At 33.9% G+C, this 19,537-nt stretch overlaps 2 protein-coding genes across 4 annotated transcripts in view; one reads left to right on the forward strand and one right to left on the reverse strand.

Annotated features, from left to right (window-relative positions):
• LOC143244462 (monocyte to macrophage differentiation factor 2) overlaps window positions 1–7,329 on the forward strand; it is a 36,093-nt gene extending 28,764 nt beyond the window's left edge. Inside the window, exon 7 of one of the 2 annotated variants that reach the window (XM_076489168.1) lies at window positions 7,191–7,329. In XM_076489168.1, coding sequence (XP_076345283.1) covers window positions 7,191–7,214 — 24 coding nt within the window. In that variant the 3' untranslated portion in view covers window positions 7,215–7,329. Of the gene's footprint in view, window positions 1–2,974; window positions 3,114–7,190 lie in introns of those variants that run through there. The other variant, XM_076489167.1, reaches the window with a different exon arrangement.
• The window catches only part of LOC143244459 (uncharacterized), a 66,388-nt gene continuing 48,305 nt past the window's right edge, over window positions 1,455–19,537 (reverse strand). For both annotated transcript variants that reach the window (XM_076489149.1, XM_076489150.1), the window contains 13 exons: window positions 18,370–18,474; window positions 17,269–17,421; window positions 13,472–13,639; window positions 12,603–12,896; window positions 9,063–9,275; window positions 8,566–8,727; window positions 7,156–7,373; window positions 6,128–6,251; window positions 5,434–5,517; window positions 4,973–5,097; window positions 4,217–4,325; window positions 3,854–4,026; window positions 1,455–3,128 (listed from right to left, as the gene is read on the reverse strand). In XM_076489149.1, coding sequence (XP_076345264.1) covers window positions 2,990–3,128; window positions 3,854–4,026; window positions 4,217–4,325; window positions 4,973–5,097; window positions 5,434–5,517; window positions 6,128–6,251; window positions 7,156–7,373; window positions 8,566–8,727; window positions 9,063–9,275; window positions 12,603–12,896; window positions 13,472–13,639; window positions 17,269–17,421; window positions 18,370–18,474 — 2,067 coding nt within the window. In that variant the 3' untranslated portion in view covers window positions 1,455–2,989. The remainder of the gene's footprint in view (window positions 3,129–3,853; window positions 4,027–4,216; window positions 4,326–4,972; window positions 5,098–5,433; window positions 5,518–6,127; window positions 6,252–7,155; window positions 7,374–8,565; window positions 8,728–9,062; window positions 9,276–12,602; window positions 12,897–13,471; window positions 13,640–17,268; window positions 17,422–18,369; window positions 18,475–19,537) is intronic.

The raw sequence follows: 19,537 nt of genomic DNA on the forward strand, positions 1-19,537 counted from the left end.
TTTTTCAAATCAATCCTTCTCTAGGTCTTTGGCCCTCTTGCTTCTGTAAGGATTTAATAGAGGTTGTTTTGGCAAGGCTATGCATTGGTCACAGATTTTTAACCCACCACTACCTTTATTTGGTACTGCTGCACCAGTGTGTGGTCTATGTGGCAGTCAGATCACAAAGCATCCACATTTTATTATTGTATCGTTGTTACAACCTAGAACGACGACACCATTTTAAAGATATTTGTAAGGCAGGCTTGCCCATGACTTTGGCCCATGTTATAGGCAACACTGCCCATCTCACTCATGTTTTTACATTTTTAAAAGCCATTGGTCTTTTACCCTTAATTTAAGGTTTTTATCAGACTATATAGTGTTTTAACAAGATTTATTTTACACATTTCAATTTTTATATTGACTTGAACCCAGGACTGGAAAGGTAATCTTCAGGTGACTGACAGCAAGGGTGAATTTCTTGCTTCAGTCTTCCTGGCAGTACCTAATTTTACATATCTTACTTTTTACCTTAATAGACCTATACCTATACTGTACCACATCTTGTCTGGCACAGATGGCCTTGTAGCTTTGTGCCAATAAACACTGAATATCTACCTACCCTAAATTGATCCATATTCCTTTGTTTTACAATTTAACTAAATTCAAGGGATATATCCCACATTTTGGAAATTTCAAAGACTTAAAGGTCTAGAAGCTGTTATTTGGAAGGAGTCCACCATAGCTGCAAACAGTTGACTTTTTTTTATATCTTACAATAGGGACGTAATTGGTGATGAGCAATGACACATGATTTTTAGCTGGAGAAATACCACAACAATGTATTTAATGCTTTCATGTGCAAATTCATTGTTGTTTTTCTCCAATGAGTTGGGTACAGCTAGCCTCTTTGTTAAGATAGAAAAATGTTTGGCACTTTCACTAAACTGATTATTTGAGGCAGGGAAAAGAATGCAGTTAATCACACAAAATGTGGACTTGATTAAATAATGGAGCTTTAGAAAGTCATACGTGAAGGACTTGGCCCAAAGTTCCATGTGGAGTAAATTCTTGAAAGTATGTATTCACTATGTTAGTTAGTTTGTAGATGACGTGTAACTTATTAGCGACCACAATTAATATTTAGTGTTGGAAATTCCAGTTGTGCCTTACTTTACTTCATTTTAGATGTAGCTGTGTAGAACAAATTAGTGATGATTTAGTTTGTCACAGTTACTGACACGATGAAAGACAGGACCACCAGTTGTTTTAAGAGGTAAATCCACAAGCTTGGTATAATGCAACACACAAATTAGTGTCTTGGTGCTGGAGTAGGGGCCTTTGGCATCTACATAGGTTCTCCACTTCCTATAATCATTGGCAAGTATTACTAAATGATAATGCTGCTGGTGATAGTAGCTAATAGAGAACGTTGGTGTAGAGTTTGGGACCAAAGTAAGTTATTCATATTAAACCAAATACATTTTATTCATTTGCCACTTTCAGATAGTTTTACAAGAATACCACTGAAAATTCTGTAGTAATGTTATGTTTAGCTCTCAATAGGATACTAAAGCTATATGTTTTACTAAACTATTAAATAAATACACTGATTCTTTGACTTTGTGTTTGAGAATTAAGATAAAAACATCACAAGACAGAGTTTTGGACATGAATAATAAATGTATTAATATAAGTGTAATATTATAAATGAAATTATTTGTGGCTGTAACGATTCACCCAAGTTGTTGTTAATGGACCATGGTTCGTTGGTGCTCAAATTCAGTTTTTTTTCTTCTCAATTTCCTCTTATGTTAGATGAAAACACTTTTAATAATATAAATTACAAATTTGCTTGTTTTTGTATTGAATAGCTATGCAAAGTATAGGTTTCATTATTTTTAGTAAAAGGACTTGGAAATTCAACTGTTTGTAAACATTTTTGAAGTTTTGGATCAAAATAAAGAAAACTGATTTCTTGGGTGAAACTCTTAAAAAGCTCCAGGGCACAAAGAGAGGGGCTAAAGATATGAAACCATTTTTAGTGATGGTTAGTCATAGCCTCAAGGTTTTGGAACCAAGGGATGAGATACCATCTTATAAACTATAGTACATACATGTACGGGGAGGACAGACTTAATATTGCAGTGATAGTGGTAGATGGACTTTAAGACCTACTGGAAAGCTACATTACTGTGAAAATGAATTCCATTCTGGAAACCACACAGTTAAATTAACCTCATATGGGTGACAGATATACTGAGTGAAGTTGTATCTTTGAGACAAAAAGGTTAAAAGTCTAGATGTTACAACTGATAATGTGGTATAACTAACTCCGTGTGCATTGTTAGTTAACCTTTGTAAGGTGAGTAAAAATGGTAGTTTTCTTTCTTCAGTGGCATTTCTTAAAGAAATCAAATTAACTTAAGCCTAACTTTTGTTGGCACAAACTAATTTGTGAAGTTCTGTGATGAAATGCTGCCTGATTTTGGCAACATTTATGGACAAAGTCAATTAAATAAATGAGAAACAAACAAACAGGATTTCTGATATTTCTCCAGAAGTGTAATAAAAATAATTTGTTTGCTGTACTGATAAATTAACATAGCTACGTGTTTTGTGATAAAAGAATACTGTTGTATATCAAGTTAAGTATATTGTTACAGTCCTAAAAATATTTAATTTACAAAACTACAGGTTAGGAAGGACCCATTAGTGTGAAATATTTCACTAAATCTAATTGGAGGTAATTATGATATTTGTTAGATGTGTATATATACATAAAAAATAAGTTCAAAAGATTTACAGTTTAACTTTAAAATATCATGACAATTTTTTTTCATCTTAGAGACGATAAGGATGTAACATTACACAGTACTTAGTATCAAACCATTGTTATATATGTATTGTAACCTTGATGCTTTGGAAATGTTCCCATAATGCCAGCACAGGTGAGGGCTTTTACCATTTCTAGTTTCATTTTGTTTCTCAGTTTAGATTATTAAGATTAGGCCTGGTTCTCATTCTGTGAAACTTCCTGTAAAAATCCCAGCCCTTCATCTCCACTGCCACTCCCCATAGAAGTTGTGGATCCACGTTTTGCTCCAGAGAAGCGAGAAGCTGGAACCGCTAATGTCCCACTTTTTCTAGAAAAAACAAGTGGCTTTATCACGAAGGTTTAGAGTGATTAATTTTATGTTAATAGATTGAACTGCATCATGGTTGGTGTTTTAACTTTAAAATTAAAGTGGATCGTAAGAAGCAACACCATCCATAAGAATACTATTTAACTAGAGAGTAATTTGATCTCTTTAACCTCTCTTTTGTTGGAACTAACATGCTTTGAATGCTAGTATATTATATACTAGTGTGCAGAAAACTATAATAATTACGTATATTTATATACATTATAACAATTTTAATCCAGTAGTTGTTTAATACCTTTCTATATGTGTTAGGCTATGAACCCAATCATTTAGGAAAGTCAAAGTTCAGATTGTTGACCTGTGTAAAAAAACTTAATTCACCACATACTAAGTTGTGTTCAACAGGACAGAGGAAACAACACATATTGAGAAATAATCGTTTAGTAACAAGGTCTAGGATAAGAAACTGTTGATGTCTTTTTACATTTCTGAAATATAAAACTTACTATGAATGGGGCAGACTATTGTGGGGTGAAAGTAACAGTTAGAGATGAAACTAAACATGCATCATAATGTTGACACAAGGAAGATTTCATCTTAAATAAAAAAGTCTTGACTTACAATATCTATTTGCAATATATTAAAACAAAGAATAAAATATGACAATCAAAGCATGTTTAACAACTAATTAAAAAATTAATTTCTGTTACTACTTGTAAGTTCACCTCATTTTGTTCTTCAAGTTATTCAGTTCCCGTGACATAGCTTCATTCATTTCGGTGATATCCTCCAGCTCTCGCTGAACCTTACGTCGTTGTGCCTTTTCTTGAGAACATTCTTCTTCTGCCTGGTCCAACTGATGCTTCAATGCCTGGACCCGACTGTTGACTTTTTGTACCTGCAAGGGGTAAAAAACAAATGAACCAGGTTTAAATTATGGTTCTAGCCATAAAAGCTTTACTGACAACAGCATAATGTAATTTTCAAACAGTCTTTTATTACAATAATACATAATTTTTACCTACCCTGTCTTCAAGACTTTCAAGAAAATTTTCTAATTCAATAATATAATGGTCAATACAACCTACTTGTTCTTTGTACTGTTCTGAGTGACGTCTCTCTTCTTCTAACTGTAACAGAGTTTCTTTCAGTTTCTTTTCCACCTTATGTGCACTTTTAATAACTGTTTGCCGTTCTCTAAAAGTTGAAAGGTATTGTGCTCATTTACTTATACAAATCTTAATTTTGATGTTGAGTAAAATTCAAATATCAGAGGGATACTGAACAAGGTATGGCAGTTTACCCTTTATCACTTAATTGGTTCTTTCAAGTTATATAAAAAATAAATTTCATTTATCCATAACATTACAAGAAACAAAAACAACAGTAAGCATACTTTAAATTAAATAAATATTAGATAATCTATACAATTATTTAGTGCCAATATAAAGTACTAGGAGCTAAAAAGAATAATGTTTTTAAGACTTGTCAAATCAGTTGTACTTTAAAACATTTTATAAGATTTAACAAATAATATTACTTAACAAAAAGATACTGAAGTTAATTTTAACATGTTATGTATATCTAACGTTGGAAACAATCCCTTATTGTTTTAAACTACATGAAATGACCAAGAATCAAATGGTGCTTCCAACTATCCTGAATGTCCAGAAACATTAATTTTTTTGAGTTAAAGCCATTAGGTGACATCACAACAAATTCTTCCAATGGTCTTGCATTTCAGTTAAGGTGGTTTGACATCCAGTTAATAACTTAGCAAGACACTAGTTTTCTTTGCTTGATGTTATTAGTAACTTCAATAAACTATGCAGATTAGAATTTACCTTGATTCTAGTTCCAGCTGTTCTTCAAACTGCTGGACTTTAGATTCCAGAGCAATGACAGCTGCTTTTGCCTTGGCACGTTGTGATGTTTCTAGCTCTTCAAGCTTGGCACGTAATTCTTTGTTCTGCAGTGTTAAAACATGTTTTTGTCACTCACAAATATGGAACATCTTAACACATATTATGCAGTTCAACTGAGTCAGGGGAAGTCTACAATATATTAATAATAAAAACAAAAGTACTACATCTATTCGTGATGAGTGCTCTGGAATGGATGCCTGTTGTGTTTTTTCTAGGACAGACAGACAGCCATTCCAGTGCAGTATATTGATATTGTTATATTCTTATATTTTCATTTTGTTTGGTAATAATTATCCAATAGTTATTTTTAATTTTGGGCCAATTTCTAGTTCTATTACTAATATTATATTTTACTTAAGAAACAAAGACATTGCTATCACCTGTCTCTCCAATATCATTCTATTGTTTTCCAAATTTTGGGTCAGTGTTCGTTCACTTGTAAGCTCAGCTGTTAGTTGTTCTATCTGAAAGTAGAAAATACTAATTCCTTATCTCAACTCAATACTGGCACTTTACTACAGCAGCTCATATCTCAACCAACACCAGTTTAAAATAATAACACACACCATTAAATTAGATATGCAATTTGTTTAAACTGAAGCTGTAGATTGGCCAGATTTAAAAATGTTTTTAATTGTGTGTTATTTGTTTATTTATTATAAACAAGTACAAATAAAGTTATATCTAACAATAAAATCTTCAATGTCACCCAAACTTGTTCACAACTGACATGTTCTTTATTCTTAGTTTTCTAAGGTTTCAATTTCTTAATAATGTTGTTTCCTGACTATGGAATTTACAGATGGCATATGACCCTGTGAAGTTCTAATTTTTTTGAAGAAAGGAATTTAAAACAATACAAGATCTGAAGACATGGTTTTGTCGATATTTTAGACTCTTTAGCCAACTAAGCTACCACTTAATTATCAGCGAGGTGAAAATTATGATTTGTGGCATTAATGATTTAGCTAAAGCACATGCCCACTTAGTAGAGTCAGGAGTTAAAGTGTCATAGGACCCATTTTAGGGTAAAATTTAAAATTCTGTGAGTTATCATAAAGCACGTGTCCATGCCTGTGCCCAAGCCTTTCTAGTCTTGTCCGTTAGGTTGTCTGAGTTAGTTTGCTCTTCTTCAACTTCCTGTTCCAACTGTTGAATTTTAGCCTCTAGATGGCGCTTCTCATCTTGAAGAAGTGACCTGTACAAAATATATGAAATATCTGCTTAAGTAAGAAACAAAACTGTTATAGTTTGATAATGACTGAAGTAATAATATTTTGGATTGTTCTTTTACTGAATTAACTATTGAACAATATTAAAAATTGTCATGATGTTAAGATATTTTCTGTGATAAAGAAATGTCTTAATAAGAAATTGTCTGGATTTATAAAGAGGGTATTGGAATGAGAAAATAATGGCTGGACAATATTATGATATGACATTTCAGAATTAACGAGCTGGACAATGTAAAAAAGCATGGTAAACAAGGATTGGGTGAACCACACTGCATACCGTCAAGATGGAAGATACGATATGAGAAAACATTAAATTTTATCACATTTTGTTTTAAGAAGGTGGCCTTCTACAGAAGCTATGAATTGACTGTCCAACTTATTCAAATTTAATGTTTTTTTCTTTCTCATTAAGTACGTTTTCTCACCACAAGGAACTGAATGGACAACACGTAAGTAGTGTCACAACCAGAAGGACCTGAACGGACAACACATAAGTGGTGTCACATCAAAATGAACTGAATAAATTATATTTAAAATTTTCTAAAAGATACAACAAGACAAGAGAAGGAAGTATTTGAAAAGTGATATTATAAACGAAGGAAAAAAATCACAGAAACATGCAAAAACTGTAGAAACCAGTGGATAAACTTGTCAAGGCACATAATTACATTGGAGAGAAATCTGGTAGAGATTTTAATGGGAATAATAAAAAAGAACAGAGAGAAGCAAGCAGAGATAAGATGTTTGCACTAGTAAAGTTCATGCTAGAAGTGAGGGATAAAGTAACGATATAGACACCATAATCGATTAATAATGAGAAGAAACTAACACACTGTTAGAAATAGTTAAGTAACTAGATCTACTTACCCCTTTGATACACTATTGTTTACTTCTTCTTGCAGCTCATCTCTCTCAACTTCCACTGAACGACGGGCTCGCTCCGAACTAGCCAGGTCGTCTCGTAGCTGAATCATTTCTGCTTCCATTATTTTTACCTTTTTCTCCACTTCCTTCAACTGAGTTGTCAGTTCCTCACCAGAAATTCTGGCTTCCTCCACTTCTTTCTGGCTGTCCTTTACTTGTGTCTGTAATATATGGTATCGAGGATGGTGAAATAAAATTAGAGAAGGTACAGGACAAACAAACAAGAAAGTAGAAGACAAGTGGTCTATACTCAATTATAATTCTGATATACTCTTTGAAATAAATGTTTTTACAATTGTTACTAACAGAGCGAGGAAAACATTCTTTTTCCATTCTGGTTCCTTTAATTTCCAATTTCCTTTATACAAAACAAAGTCGCATTGCACTTATTTAAAAAGTAAAAGTCAGAGCTGACAGTCAAATAAATGTTTGAACAGAATGTTTATTTAGTATGTTATAATAAAACCCTTTTTGTCATGTTATAAACATATTAAAATGTTTGGAAACATGTACACTATTTAGCATAACTATATTGCATTTAAGCATAACACAGATCTTTTCTGACCTATGACCTATAGCATCCAAAACTTCCCAATAGTGCACCATGACAGTATTGTTTATCAGTAGAAAAACATCTAGCAATATTCCATTACCAAAAAAAAACCTAGCATAACTTAATATCTTTCAGTTTTCAAATGTATAAATAAATTTTCCATCGATTTCACTCAGCTACACAGTATTTTCAACATCCATACCAACGGTTTTCTTTATACTGACTGTGTGCATAAGATGTGCAGAGGCCCAGGAGGATGAAACCAAAGTTTACTGGAAACACACTCAGAAATGTCACTTTTATTTAAGAAATTCTTGGCAAGAAACAACAACACAATGTACTACTACAACATTGTTTCTCTTTCAACAGCACAAGACTGGTCATTCAGATAAATGTATCTCAGTGTGCACAATACTGTGAGAACCAAGTACTTTGTAAAGGTGATTACCTGAATTAGTTTTTGGTGGGTCAAGGTACTGAAAAAAGCAAAAAAAACAAACCTGTGTTAACATGGAGGCTGATTTTTCACACTATTTTTGCTCAGTCAAATATGATTTTAATTTGAAGAAAATTTATGGAATATTATTCTTCACTATCCTGACAAAAACTGTCAACATCCATTGATAAGGATGGACTAGTGGACACATTTTTCGAGAGCCAAATACGATCAATGCTGCATGGACAGAGGTGTGGTCTACTGCGTGTCCCTGTGGTTATAAAATGCGATTATTACTGCAGAAGTTATTATATCATGTTTAATGCTGTCAATATACATCAGAATTCTGAAAACAAATCCACACCTGAAGCTTCTTAAGTTGGCGTAGAACATCTTCCTTCGTCCTTGTAGCCACTTCAAACTGCTGTTCTAAATCCTTGAAGTCCCCTTCCATCTTCTTCCTGGCATTTGTTGCTGTTGCTCGTTGTTTCCTCTCTTCTTCCAGTTCTGTCTCCAGCTCACGAACCTTGGGATAAAGCAAAATATAAACTATAGAGAGGTTCTAGGTACTTCACAGTATATTACCTGACACTTCCAACATAACCCTCCACTACCCGAGTTGTCCTACATGTTTAATGATAGTAATAAAGACACTTCCAACATGACCGTCCACTACCCGAGTTGTCCGACATGTTTAATGATAGTAATAAAGACGCTTCCAACATGACCATACCTTACCCGAATTGTCCGTCTGTTTAACGATAGTAACAAAGACACTTCCAACATGACCATACATTACCCGGGTTGTCCTACATGTTTTATGATAGTAATTAAGACACTTCCAACAAGTTTTATTCTCACCTGTTTCATCAGTCCTCTTTTCTTCTCCTCTGCCTGTTCTTCCTTTACCTGCAGTTCTCGTTCAAATTGAGACTTCAAAGCCTGTATGTTAACTTCCAGTCGCAGCTTGGCATCTTCGGTCAGCTGTAGTTCATCTTCCAACTCTTCAATCTGTGTCTTCTGTTCGATTAGTTGGCTCTCAAGAGTTCGTTTTGCTCTCTCCAGTTCGTGCAGCTAAAAAAAAAAAGTTTAGTAATTAACTTATCAGTTTTGTTGTAGGATTACACTGTGTAACAAAATTTTTACTTTTTCTTGTTCCTGAGCAGAAAGTGTTATTTCCCAATTGCGTATGCCTAAAGTAAATGGAAAAGATCAATTTTCTCTTCAAACTTTGCTTTTGTGACCTGGGTAATGAAATTTTCAAATTTACCAGAACATTCCAAGTAGATTCAGTGCTAAGTAGCTGATAGAGAATTTTCTCAAACTTACGAGAATTTTCAAGAACCTTTAGTTGAGTTCTAGCTGCCTAAGTGAACACATAGACCTATCTGATTTTATCAAAGATGGCATCAAGAAGCTGCAAGCACTCTCCAGATGCATTCTGCTATGTATGTGGCCAATTTATCAAGACAAGAGCAAAAAAGTACTCTGTGACAGCATCTGCTAGAATGTGTGAAGCCTACAAGGCATATTTCAGCATGTCTGTCAGGGATCAAGACAAACCCTGGACACCTTATTTTACCTATAAGCACTGCAATAAAACTCTAGAAGGTAAGACGGACAATTTTTACTTGCTTGAATAGTAAGATTTTATATTATACAAATTTTAGACCTTTTAAAATTTAAATACCTTTTAATTTATTTTTTAAATTTCCAATAATATAGAAAAAATATCACATATAAAATATTTTGCATGAACCTGTCACACATTAGGCTTTACCAAGTTTCCCTGTTATCTTTGCTTTTGGAACAGCAGGGACACTGCACCGCAATACAACAGGAAGAACTGGCCACAATGGACCTAGTTCTCTGTGGGGAGGCACAATGTCAAGTGGTTTGGGGCTTCTTGGGCAATCACAGGGCCAAAAATTATGTGGAACTGGTTGAGGCTCTGGTGAAGAACTACAGCAAAATTGGCTGCAGGATGTCCCTGAAAGTCCATATCCTTGACACTCATCTTGATAAATTCAAGGAGAACATACTCAAAGGAGCAAGGTGAGCTCTTTCACCAAATTATACTGGACTTTGAACGCCGCTACCAAGGAGCGTATAATGAAAACATGATGGGAGACTATATTTGGGAGCTGAAAGTGATTTATATTACAGCCGCAAATCTCGAAAAACCACTCACTTTTAAACATTTTTGTATAACTTTAGTATAAATACATGTAAGTCTTGATTCATATGTTGATTTATTCAGACCTTATGTAAATGAAAATGTACAAATTTGCCCATTTTTACATAGGAAATAGGTTAACTTCTAAATTTCATTATCCAGGTTACAAAAGCAAAGTCTGAAGGGAATAATGGTCATTTTCTGTACTTTTACAACACAAGCAATTAAGAAATAACACATACTATCCAGGAACAAAATTTTTGTTACACCAGGATAATGCACGGCCCCATACAGCAAGGATCACATCTACAAAGATTCAAGAGCTAGACTGGGAAGAACTTCTATAGCCTCCTTATTCTCCAGACCTTGCCCTATCTCGCTATCATCTGTTCCGAAGTTTGCAGAACTATGTTGATGTAAAAGAGCTTGGAACATATGAAGTCAAATCTACTCTCTCTACATTCTTTTCCTCCAAACCCCAAGAATTTTATAGAAGTGGCATTCAGAAGCTTGTGAATCATTGGCAGGAAATAATGAATAATAATGGAACATACATTATAGATTAAGTGACATATCTGAGAGCTGAAAGTGATTTACATTTCAGTCGCAAATCTTGGAAAAACTACTCACTTTTAAACATTTTTGTACAACTTTAGTATAAATACACATAAATCTTGATTCATATGTTGTTTTATTCAGACCTTATGTAAATGAAAATGTGCAAGTCTGCCAATTTTTACATAGAAAATAGGTTAATATCCAGGTCACAAAAGCAAAATTTGTAGGGAATAATGGTCATTTTCTGTACTTTTACAACATAAGCAATTAAGAAACAACACATATTATCCAGGAACAAATTTTGTGTTACATAGTGTTATTAAATTTTTTGCTAAAAAGAAAAGAAAAACAAGCTGAAAAGTTTCCCAGCATTTCATTACAAAATATTTTCACAAATTGCAGTAGTACTAGTTATCTAGCATGTCTCTGAAATTGCTTTTATAATCTCTGAAAAGCATGCAAGATAAAGATAATAAAAGGGAAACAGAAAAAAACAACAAACAAACAAAAATACATTAATACAAGGCTTGTGTTTGTATGGAAATAAAGCTATACTGCTTATAACTTGTGAAAGTTAGAGTAAATTATGAAAATATATATTAAATTATCTCTAGTTTACAAAAACAGGATTTTTGCTGTTCCAGGTATGACACAACAGCTCATATTTCATGCTACTCTTGCCATCTCTTTGTTTTAGAGTACAATAAACAACTTTGTAACAAAATGTATGGGCCAACCGAGTGTTAAGAACTGAAACTTTGCTGTTGTTTAACCCATTTTGTGTTTTTTTTTTTTTTTGGAAAGGAGATCAAAAGTCAGTTTTGTAAATTTTCTTGCTTTTTGAGAGCCTTCTGTAATGCATGGCAACACTCAAATAATTTTGGGCAAACAACTAAAAATGTGGTGAGAAATATTTGTCCCAATTCACTTTGAGCAAGTACTTTTTGAAACGTGGAGAACACTTTGTTTTGAGACAAATAACAGGAGTGAAATCCAGAAACATGAAAAAATAATTTTTTCTCAAATAGTTTTCTTATATAAACTTTAACATAATGCACTAAAAATGTTTCTTATTGCAGCAGATTCAGAGTTCAAGGTGCTTATGAATTAATACCTTATGCTATATCCCACATATTTCTAACTTAATATTTGTTTCAGCCTTAGATTTGTTAAATGTGTTAACAACTAAACAACTTTATTAATATTCCATAGGATTAGAAAACCCATGTAAATCTAAACAAATATTTTGCTAATTTCGAATGACAAAAAGTAACAACATTTACCTATCTTTATCTCCAGGTTATATCAGGTTCATGGAATGCTAATGTGTATTATTTTTCCCTTGGGCTAAGATAAGATTTTTAAACTACTATCTCACAAACTCACTGATTTAGGTAAAAAACAATTAAGGCTTGTAGGTTTTATTTTCTTAATAGTAATTATTAAAAACAAATTACCAAGGTATATTAGAATCACACAAACCAATGTATGACACAATTTCTACCTGTTCTCCAAATTCCTGCATAGATCTGTTATCTATGTTCAGCAGTAAAGATACACAACACAGATATTTTTTGAAATGTTGTCTGGTATTTTGAAATAACACACATGTGATTAGCACAAATAAGCTATCACATAAAAATTATAATTTAAGTAAATAAACCTACACTTTTGTCCGCTGTTCCCTGTGTGTTGACTAATTCGTCCAGTTCCAACTTCAGTGACCGGTGAGCTCGTTCTAACTCCTCCAACTGATTGCTTCTCTTGTCTAAATCTCGGGTCAGGGACAAAACCGTAGTTTCCTTTTCTCTTACTTCCCGCTCAACACTGTCTTTTACCTGATTAATTTTTTCAGATACTGCCTTTTCTTCAGCAAGCAGCTGGTCAAATTTACGTTGCTTCTTTTCTAGGTCTGCTACTTTACCTCGGTAGCTTTCAAGCTCCATGGTCAGATCATCTACCTATAAACATTACAACGGTGCTTTGAGACAATGTCGTTGTGAAAGTGTAACAAGTTTGTCTTAGGAAGCATGAAAACAAAACATTTTGAAATATAATTTTAATTACACACGTTTGTACACAAGTCGCAAGTAATTATGGTTATCTGTTATGAACAAATAACATATAAACATTTCTGAATACCAAAACTTCTTGCATGAGATAAGTTTGCTTAGCTCTCACTAGTAAGTTGTTAAACTTACAAAATCATTCAAGAACCTTTAAGTGTACCATAATTTGTTTCATAAAAACTTTTCTTTTCTATTCAACTTTTATTTAAAAATAAAAAACAAAAACTATCAGAATTAAATTTTTGGCACTTCTTCAACAAATAATAACAACCAACATTTCATAATAGTCTAGATCTGCTGTTTTCTAGGTACACTCTTTTGATACAGACACATAGCCAGTTGCGAGTGACACCAGACAAATAATAAACACGAACCTGTGATGGCTAAGTCAAATTTAAACTCTATACTTATTATTTATAACCAAACAAATAAAAACCTTTACTGATAAAAGGCAAAGTTTTTGTTACCTCGGCCTGAAGTTTTTTCTTGGACTTCTCTAGCTTCTCACTAGAAGCCCGATTCTCTTTAAAGTCATTTTGTAAAGACTCTATATCCTTCATCAGTTTCTTCTTCAGCTCTTCTAACGTACTATTCTGTTCATCACGGTCATTAACTTTCTTCTTCAGCTCTTGAACCTGTTATTTTAATTGGTTTTGAACTTTTGGTGAAGGTGAAACATGCATTTTACTTTACAGATGACAACTTAGTGTTGTGAGTAAATAAACATGACATCTGTTTCTCCAGGTTTTTAACATCAACAACAAAGTGGACCTACTCGAATAAATAAACATGACATCCGTTTCTCCAGGTTTTTAACATCAACAACAAAGTGGACCTACTCGAATAAACAAACATGACATCTGTTTCTCAAGCTTATTTTAACATCAATAACAAAGCCTGACATCTAGTTGGTTGGTTGGTTGATTTAGTGTTTTGTGTAGTAAAATTCGTAAAAGAAACTTAAGGTAAAACAAAACAGAGTTTAAGAAAAAAAACATAAACAGCATAAAACCAATGTTTACATCTAGCCTACAACGTTAAGAGAAAAACTACAACAAGAGAAGTCATAAAGGACTTTCTGTAGCATAATGGTAATTATCATAATCCGTCAGGAAGACTAACAGGTAAGTACAAAAACCACCGTCAGTTACTTGAAGTTGGCCTTTCCAATCCTGGTTCCCAGTTATGTGACATTATGGCCATTTTTCAAAAAGTAACAAAAGTTTTAAAACACGTGTAGCAAAATTTTAATAATAGCTTGCCAGGATGACTAGCAGGTAGTTCAAACAGCAGCGTTAGTCACCTGAAGTTGGCCTTTACAGTCCTGGTGTTGAGTTATTTAATGTTTCGGCCAGTTTATAATTTCAAATTGAACTAAATGAACTGTGATTCTTAAAAGAGAGTCACATTAAAAAGGTCTAATGTATAAATTAAAAAACTTAAATGGCATTAAAAAGATTAATGACCATTAAAAAACTAAAAAGTTTACCAAGGTGGACAGTGTCACCATCACCAATAACACTGTCCAATGTTACAGACAAACCTTGGGACAGAACATGTTTAAAATAGTGCCGTCGTTGAGAGTCGTAACGATGGCAAGAAAGTAAAATGTGGCTTATTGTGACCTGAGTGTTACACAAACCACACACTGGTGTATCAGTTCCAAATAAAAGAAAACGATGAGTTAAAAAACTGTGACCAATGTGTAGTCTAGTTACAACAACTTCATCTTTCTAATCCTTACGGAAGCAAGAGGGTCAAAGTCCAATATAGGGTTTTTTATATGCAAAAACGGCTCGTTTGGGTTGAGAAAATATTTTACATAGAAGAGCGAACAACGTTTCAACCTTCTTCGGTCATCGTCAGGTTCACAAAGAAGGAGGTAACTGACCGGAAGCTGTTCAACATGTTTGAAAGGGGTTGTGTAACTGTGTGTCGAAATGTAGAGGGCGGTATTAGATGTTCGAATATATAATTTTATTTATTTTATTATATTAATATAGGTATAAAGGCGTTCCTTTATATTGGTTTATTTTGGGATTAAGTTGTTGTATAAGTAAGGCTTCTTTAATTTTGCGCTTATTTATGTTTGTTTCTTTATTTAGTATTTGAGTGTTTTCTATGGTTATGTTGTGTTTATTTGACTTGCAGCGTTCGAAAACGTGTGAAGGTGACTTTTTATGTTCTTTGAATCTGGTTTCCATTTTTCTACTTGTTTCTCAATATAGAAGTCGTGGCAGTTATCACATTGTATTTTATAAATAATGTTGGTGTGGTGTTTGTCAGTGTAGTTTTTACATAGTATAGACCTCAGTTTTGTGCCTGGTTTTTGAATAAATTTGGTATTAACTGGAATGTCATATTTTGTTACTAATTTTTGCCAAATGTTGGTTATTTGTTTGCTGATGTCAGGAATATATGGTATACAGTAGTATATGGTTTCGTGGTTTTTTGGTTCGTGAGCTGTATTTACTTTAGTTGGTGGTTGATTTTGCTTTTTGTCTAGGTGTGCGCGTATAATGTTAATACAGCTCACGAATCAAAAAACCACGAAACCATATACTGCTGTATACCATATATTCCTGACATCAGCAAACAAATAACCAACATTTGGCAAAAATTAGTAACAAAATATGACATTCCAGTTAATACCAAATTTATTCAAAAACAAGGCACAAAACTGAGGTCTATACTATGTAAAAACTACACTGACACACACCACACCAACATTATTTATAAAATACAATGTGATAACTGCCACGACTTCTATATTGGAGAAACAAGTAGAAAAACGGAAACCAGATTCAAAGAACATAAAAAGTCACCTTCACACGTTTTCGAACACTGCAAGTCAAATAAACACAACATAACCATAGAAAACACTCAAATACTAAATAAAGAAACAAACATAAACAAACGCAAAATTAAAGAAGCCTTACTTATACAACAACTTAAACCCAAAATAAACCAATATAAAGGAACGCCTTTATACCTATATTAATATAATAAAATAAATAAAATTATATATTCAAACATCTAATACCGCCCTCTACATTTCGACATACAGTTACACAACCCCTTTCACACATGTGGTCAGCTTCCGGTCAGTTACCTCCTTCTTTGTGAACCTGACAATGACCGGAGAAGGTCGAAACGTTGTTCGCTCTTCTATGTAAAATATTTTCTCAACCCATACGAGCCGTTTTTGCATATAAATTTCTCAGCAAGTGGGTTTCTCGACATCACTGAATATAGGGTTTTATTTGGAAAAGCTTGTTTTAGCGTTGCTCATTCCAAGTCGACTGCTAGCTGGCATGGAGCCAAGCTGTGAATACAGGACCATAGTCCATGTATGGAATAGACACAGCTGTGATAGTGCCAGAGCAGATAGATTTAGCTGCGGTGTCGGCAAGCTCGTTCCCGCGAATACCACCATGGACCAGTATCCAGAAAAACTGGATAGAAGTAGCTGTTAAAGAGAAATGGGCCTGTTGGTTTTGAATATCGGCGAGAACAGGGTGTGAACCAACATGAAGCGATTCCAGGGCCAGTAGAGAACTAAGCGAGTCAGTATAAATAGTGCAGTTTGAGTACTGCTTAGCTTCTATGTGATCCAGGGCAAGAGAAATGGCGTACAGTTCAGCATTCAACAAAGAAGCTATAGAGGGGATTCTGTGTACAACCACCAAACCACAGCAAGCCGTGGCAGAGCCCACAGAGTCACCTGATTTTGAACCATCTGTAGAAATAGGAATGGAAAGATTGTTCGAAAGATGTTCAGTAAATAAAAGACGGTACTTCCAATCAGAAGTATTTGCTTTTCTCAGATGACTTAAAAAAAAGGTCACATTTGGGGACTGTAACAAGCCATGGTGGGATGGGCTGACCAGTGGATACTGGAATGTTATCCAAGAACAGACCCAGTTCATCCAACTGCACTTGACTACGGAGGCCAAAAGGAGCAATGGCAGACTGTTCTGAAAAGGTATAGCCCACCAAGGAAGGAAAACATATCCTCAGATGGGATGCTTTGGTAAGGGATGAAGTTTTGAAGCATATAGTAAAGACAGTTGCAAAACTGACATCTGTTTCTCCAGGTATTTAACATTAACAACAAGATCGACCTACTTGAGTGGATAAACCTGACATCTGTTTCTGCAGGTTTTTTAACATTAACAACTAACAACAAAGTCGACATATCCTAGTAAATAAACCTGACATCTGTTTCACCAGGTATTTAACATTAACAACAAAGTCGACCTACTTGAGTGGATAAACCTGACATCTGTTTCTCCAGGTTCTTCTTGGTTTCCTCTTCGGTTTCCAGTTGGTCTTGGATAATTTCATAGTCACTTTCTAACTGTCGGAGTTTGGAACTCAGAGCAAGCTTTTGTTTAGTTTCTTCTTGTAGAAGTTTCTAAGGAAAATCAAAATTTTAGTTTCAGAATTTTCCTACAAAACTGCACAAAGGGTTACCTGTACATAGTCCCCTAATTTAATCACACTGCAGACAGATAGAGAAGTCACTTACACTCAGGGGCATAGATTTTTTTACACCTGATGGGGGGAGGGATGATTTTTCCAACCACTTATGTGGACTGTTCAATTTGCAAATTGGTAATCTCAGATTACGTGAACCTGAAGGCTGTAAACATGTAGTCACAGAGTAATCTTGTTGCCACGATACTTGCATGTATACTTAGGCCTACTGACTGATACTTACGAACTATCGCTTAGATCGAAAAGCTTAGAAGCATGCCTATATTAAAGATGTACATTTCGGCTACTGAAAAAAAGCCTTCATCTAGGCCCAATTATGTAATTTGATTGGTAAGAACACGAGAATCATAAGAACAAACACACAATTTGTAGGCCTGTGATGCAATAAAACAATTCAACAGACCAAACTGTAGGGGGGGGATGATTGTATACACCATACCCCCACTTAAAGTGGGATGTATACCCCCATCCCCCCAGGATCTACGCCCCTGGTATGTAATATTCATAAACATGTATAATCTATTTTAGAAAGTTAATCACGTATTCGGACAGATGGTCTAAAATGAAACTTTTACAATAAAAGAAAACTGATATTAAAAAAAATTTGTTTTATTATAGCTATTGGAAACAATCAGAAAAATTGTGCATTTCTTTTCACAGTTTTTATGATAGCCTTCATTGCCACATACGTAACTCGAGCTGTAATCAGTTCAAACATTAATGTTCAAACATAAACTGTTTTAATAGAGAAGAGTAAATAAACCTCTTACAAGAAAATATTATATTATAACACTGTTGGTTAGAAATTAAATAGGCTGTGAATCCTTCATTATTTCATTTCTTACCTTGCGATGTGTTCACGTACCTGCATTTCCAACAGATGATTCTCAAGTGTGCTACAATTTTTGGCTGCTTGACTTGCTTGAACTTCCATTTCTCCTAGTTCACTATTGACAGCTTCTAGTTCTGACTATAAAAACAAACTTGTGATGCTAATTATTTATGCAGATATAAAACATGCTAGTGATGCTAATTATTTGTGCAAATATAAAACATGCTACCTTTGGTAAACACACGTACTGTAGTTACAGTAGGAAATTAAATGTTTACGACATTTATTCTGTCACGATTATTTGGCCATAAAACACATTGGAGCAGTTTTTGTTGCATGTTTAACTTACTATGGTAGTAAATGGATAATTATATTTGGGAAAAATCTCTTGCTTTCTTTAGTAACCTCACAAACATATTGATTTAATAATTCCTTACACGACATGCATGTGATAATCTTGTGTACCCATTTAGATCTTTCATCTCCCACTCTTTAATTTGACATAGATATATTAACCTCCACACCTTTCATCTCTAATTTTTCTTCTGCATCATGCAAAGCCAATATTAACCTCAGAGTGACCCATGATATTTATAAGGGAGATCCTTTTAAACTGTCTGAATACCAAATAACTTGTGATTCCAGAAATCTGTTAGTGACATAATACATAAAGTCACAAAAACATTCCTGATATCACAATTAATCCCACTAGTTACAGGTGGAGTTCCCTAAAAGTGATTGTTTCCATCCACTTCGTTTATATCAGTTTCTTAACAGGCAAAAACATAAAATAACACTTGATGTAATACAAATTGTAAATCGCACCAGTGGTATATAGAAAACGTTGGTAATGTCAGGGTTAAAGATTTCTCACAATTATTCAGTCACTCAGTTTTGATATTAATATGTATTGTAGTGCAACTTAATCAAAGAAAATATAGCTATGTTAACGTAAATTGTCCACCATGATTTCTATCGTGTTCAGTGATTGGTTCTGATAAAGATGCTCCACAGCATATTAAATGGGAGGCTCGACCCAAAAACAAGATTTCTTTTATTTTGTAAGATGGCAAAAATTGTTTTTAAGACATGCACTATTTAATTTAGAACCCCCTTTACAATTACAATGTGACGAACTGCACACGAGCATCATGGAAGTACATATTTTATCCATTCTTAACCTCCAAATTACTTGTGCAAC

This window comes from Tachypleus tridentatus, chromosome 2 (assembly GCF_004210375.1).
Source record: "Tachypleus tridentatus isolate NWPU-2018 chromosome 2, ASM421037v1, whole genome shotgun sequence".
NCBI lineage: Eukaryota > Metazoa > Arthropoda > Merostomata > Xiphosura > Limulidae > Tachypleus > Tachypleus tridentatus.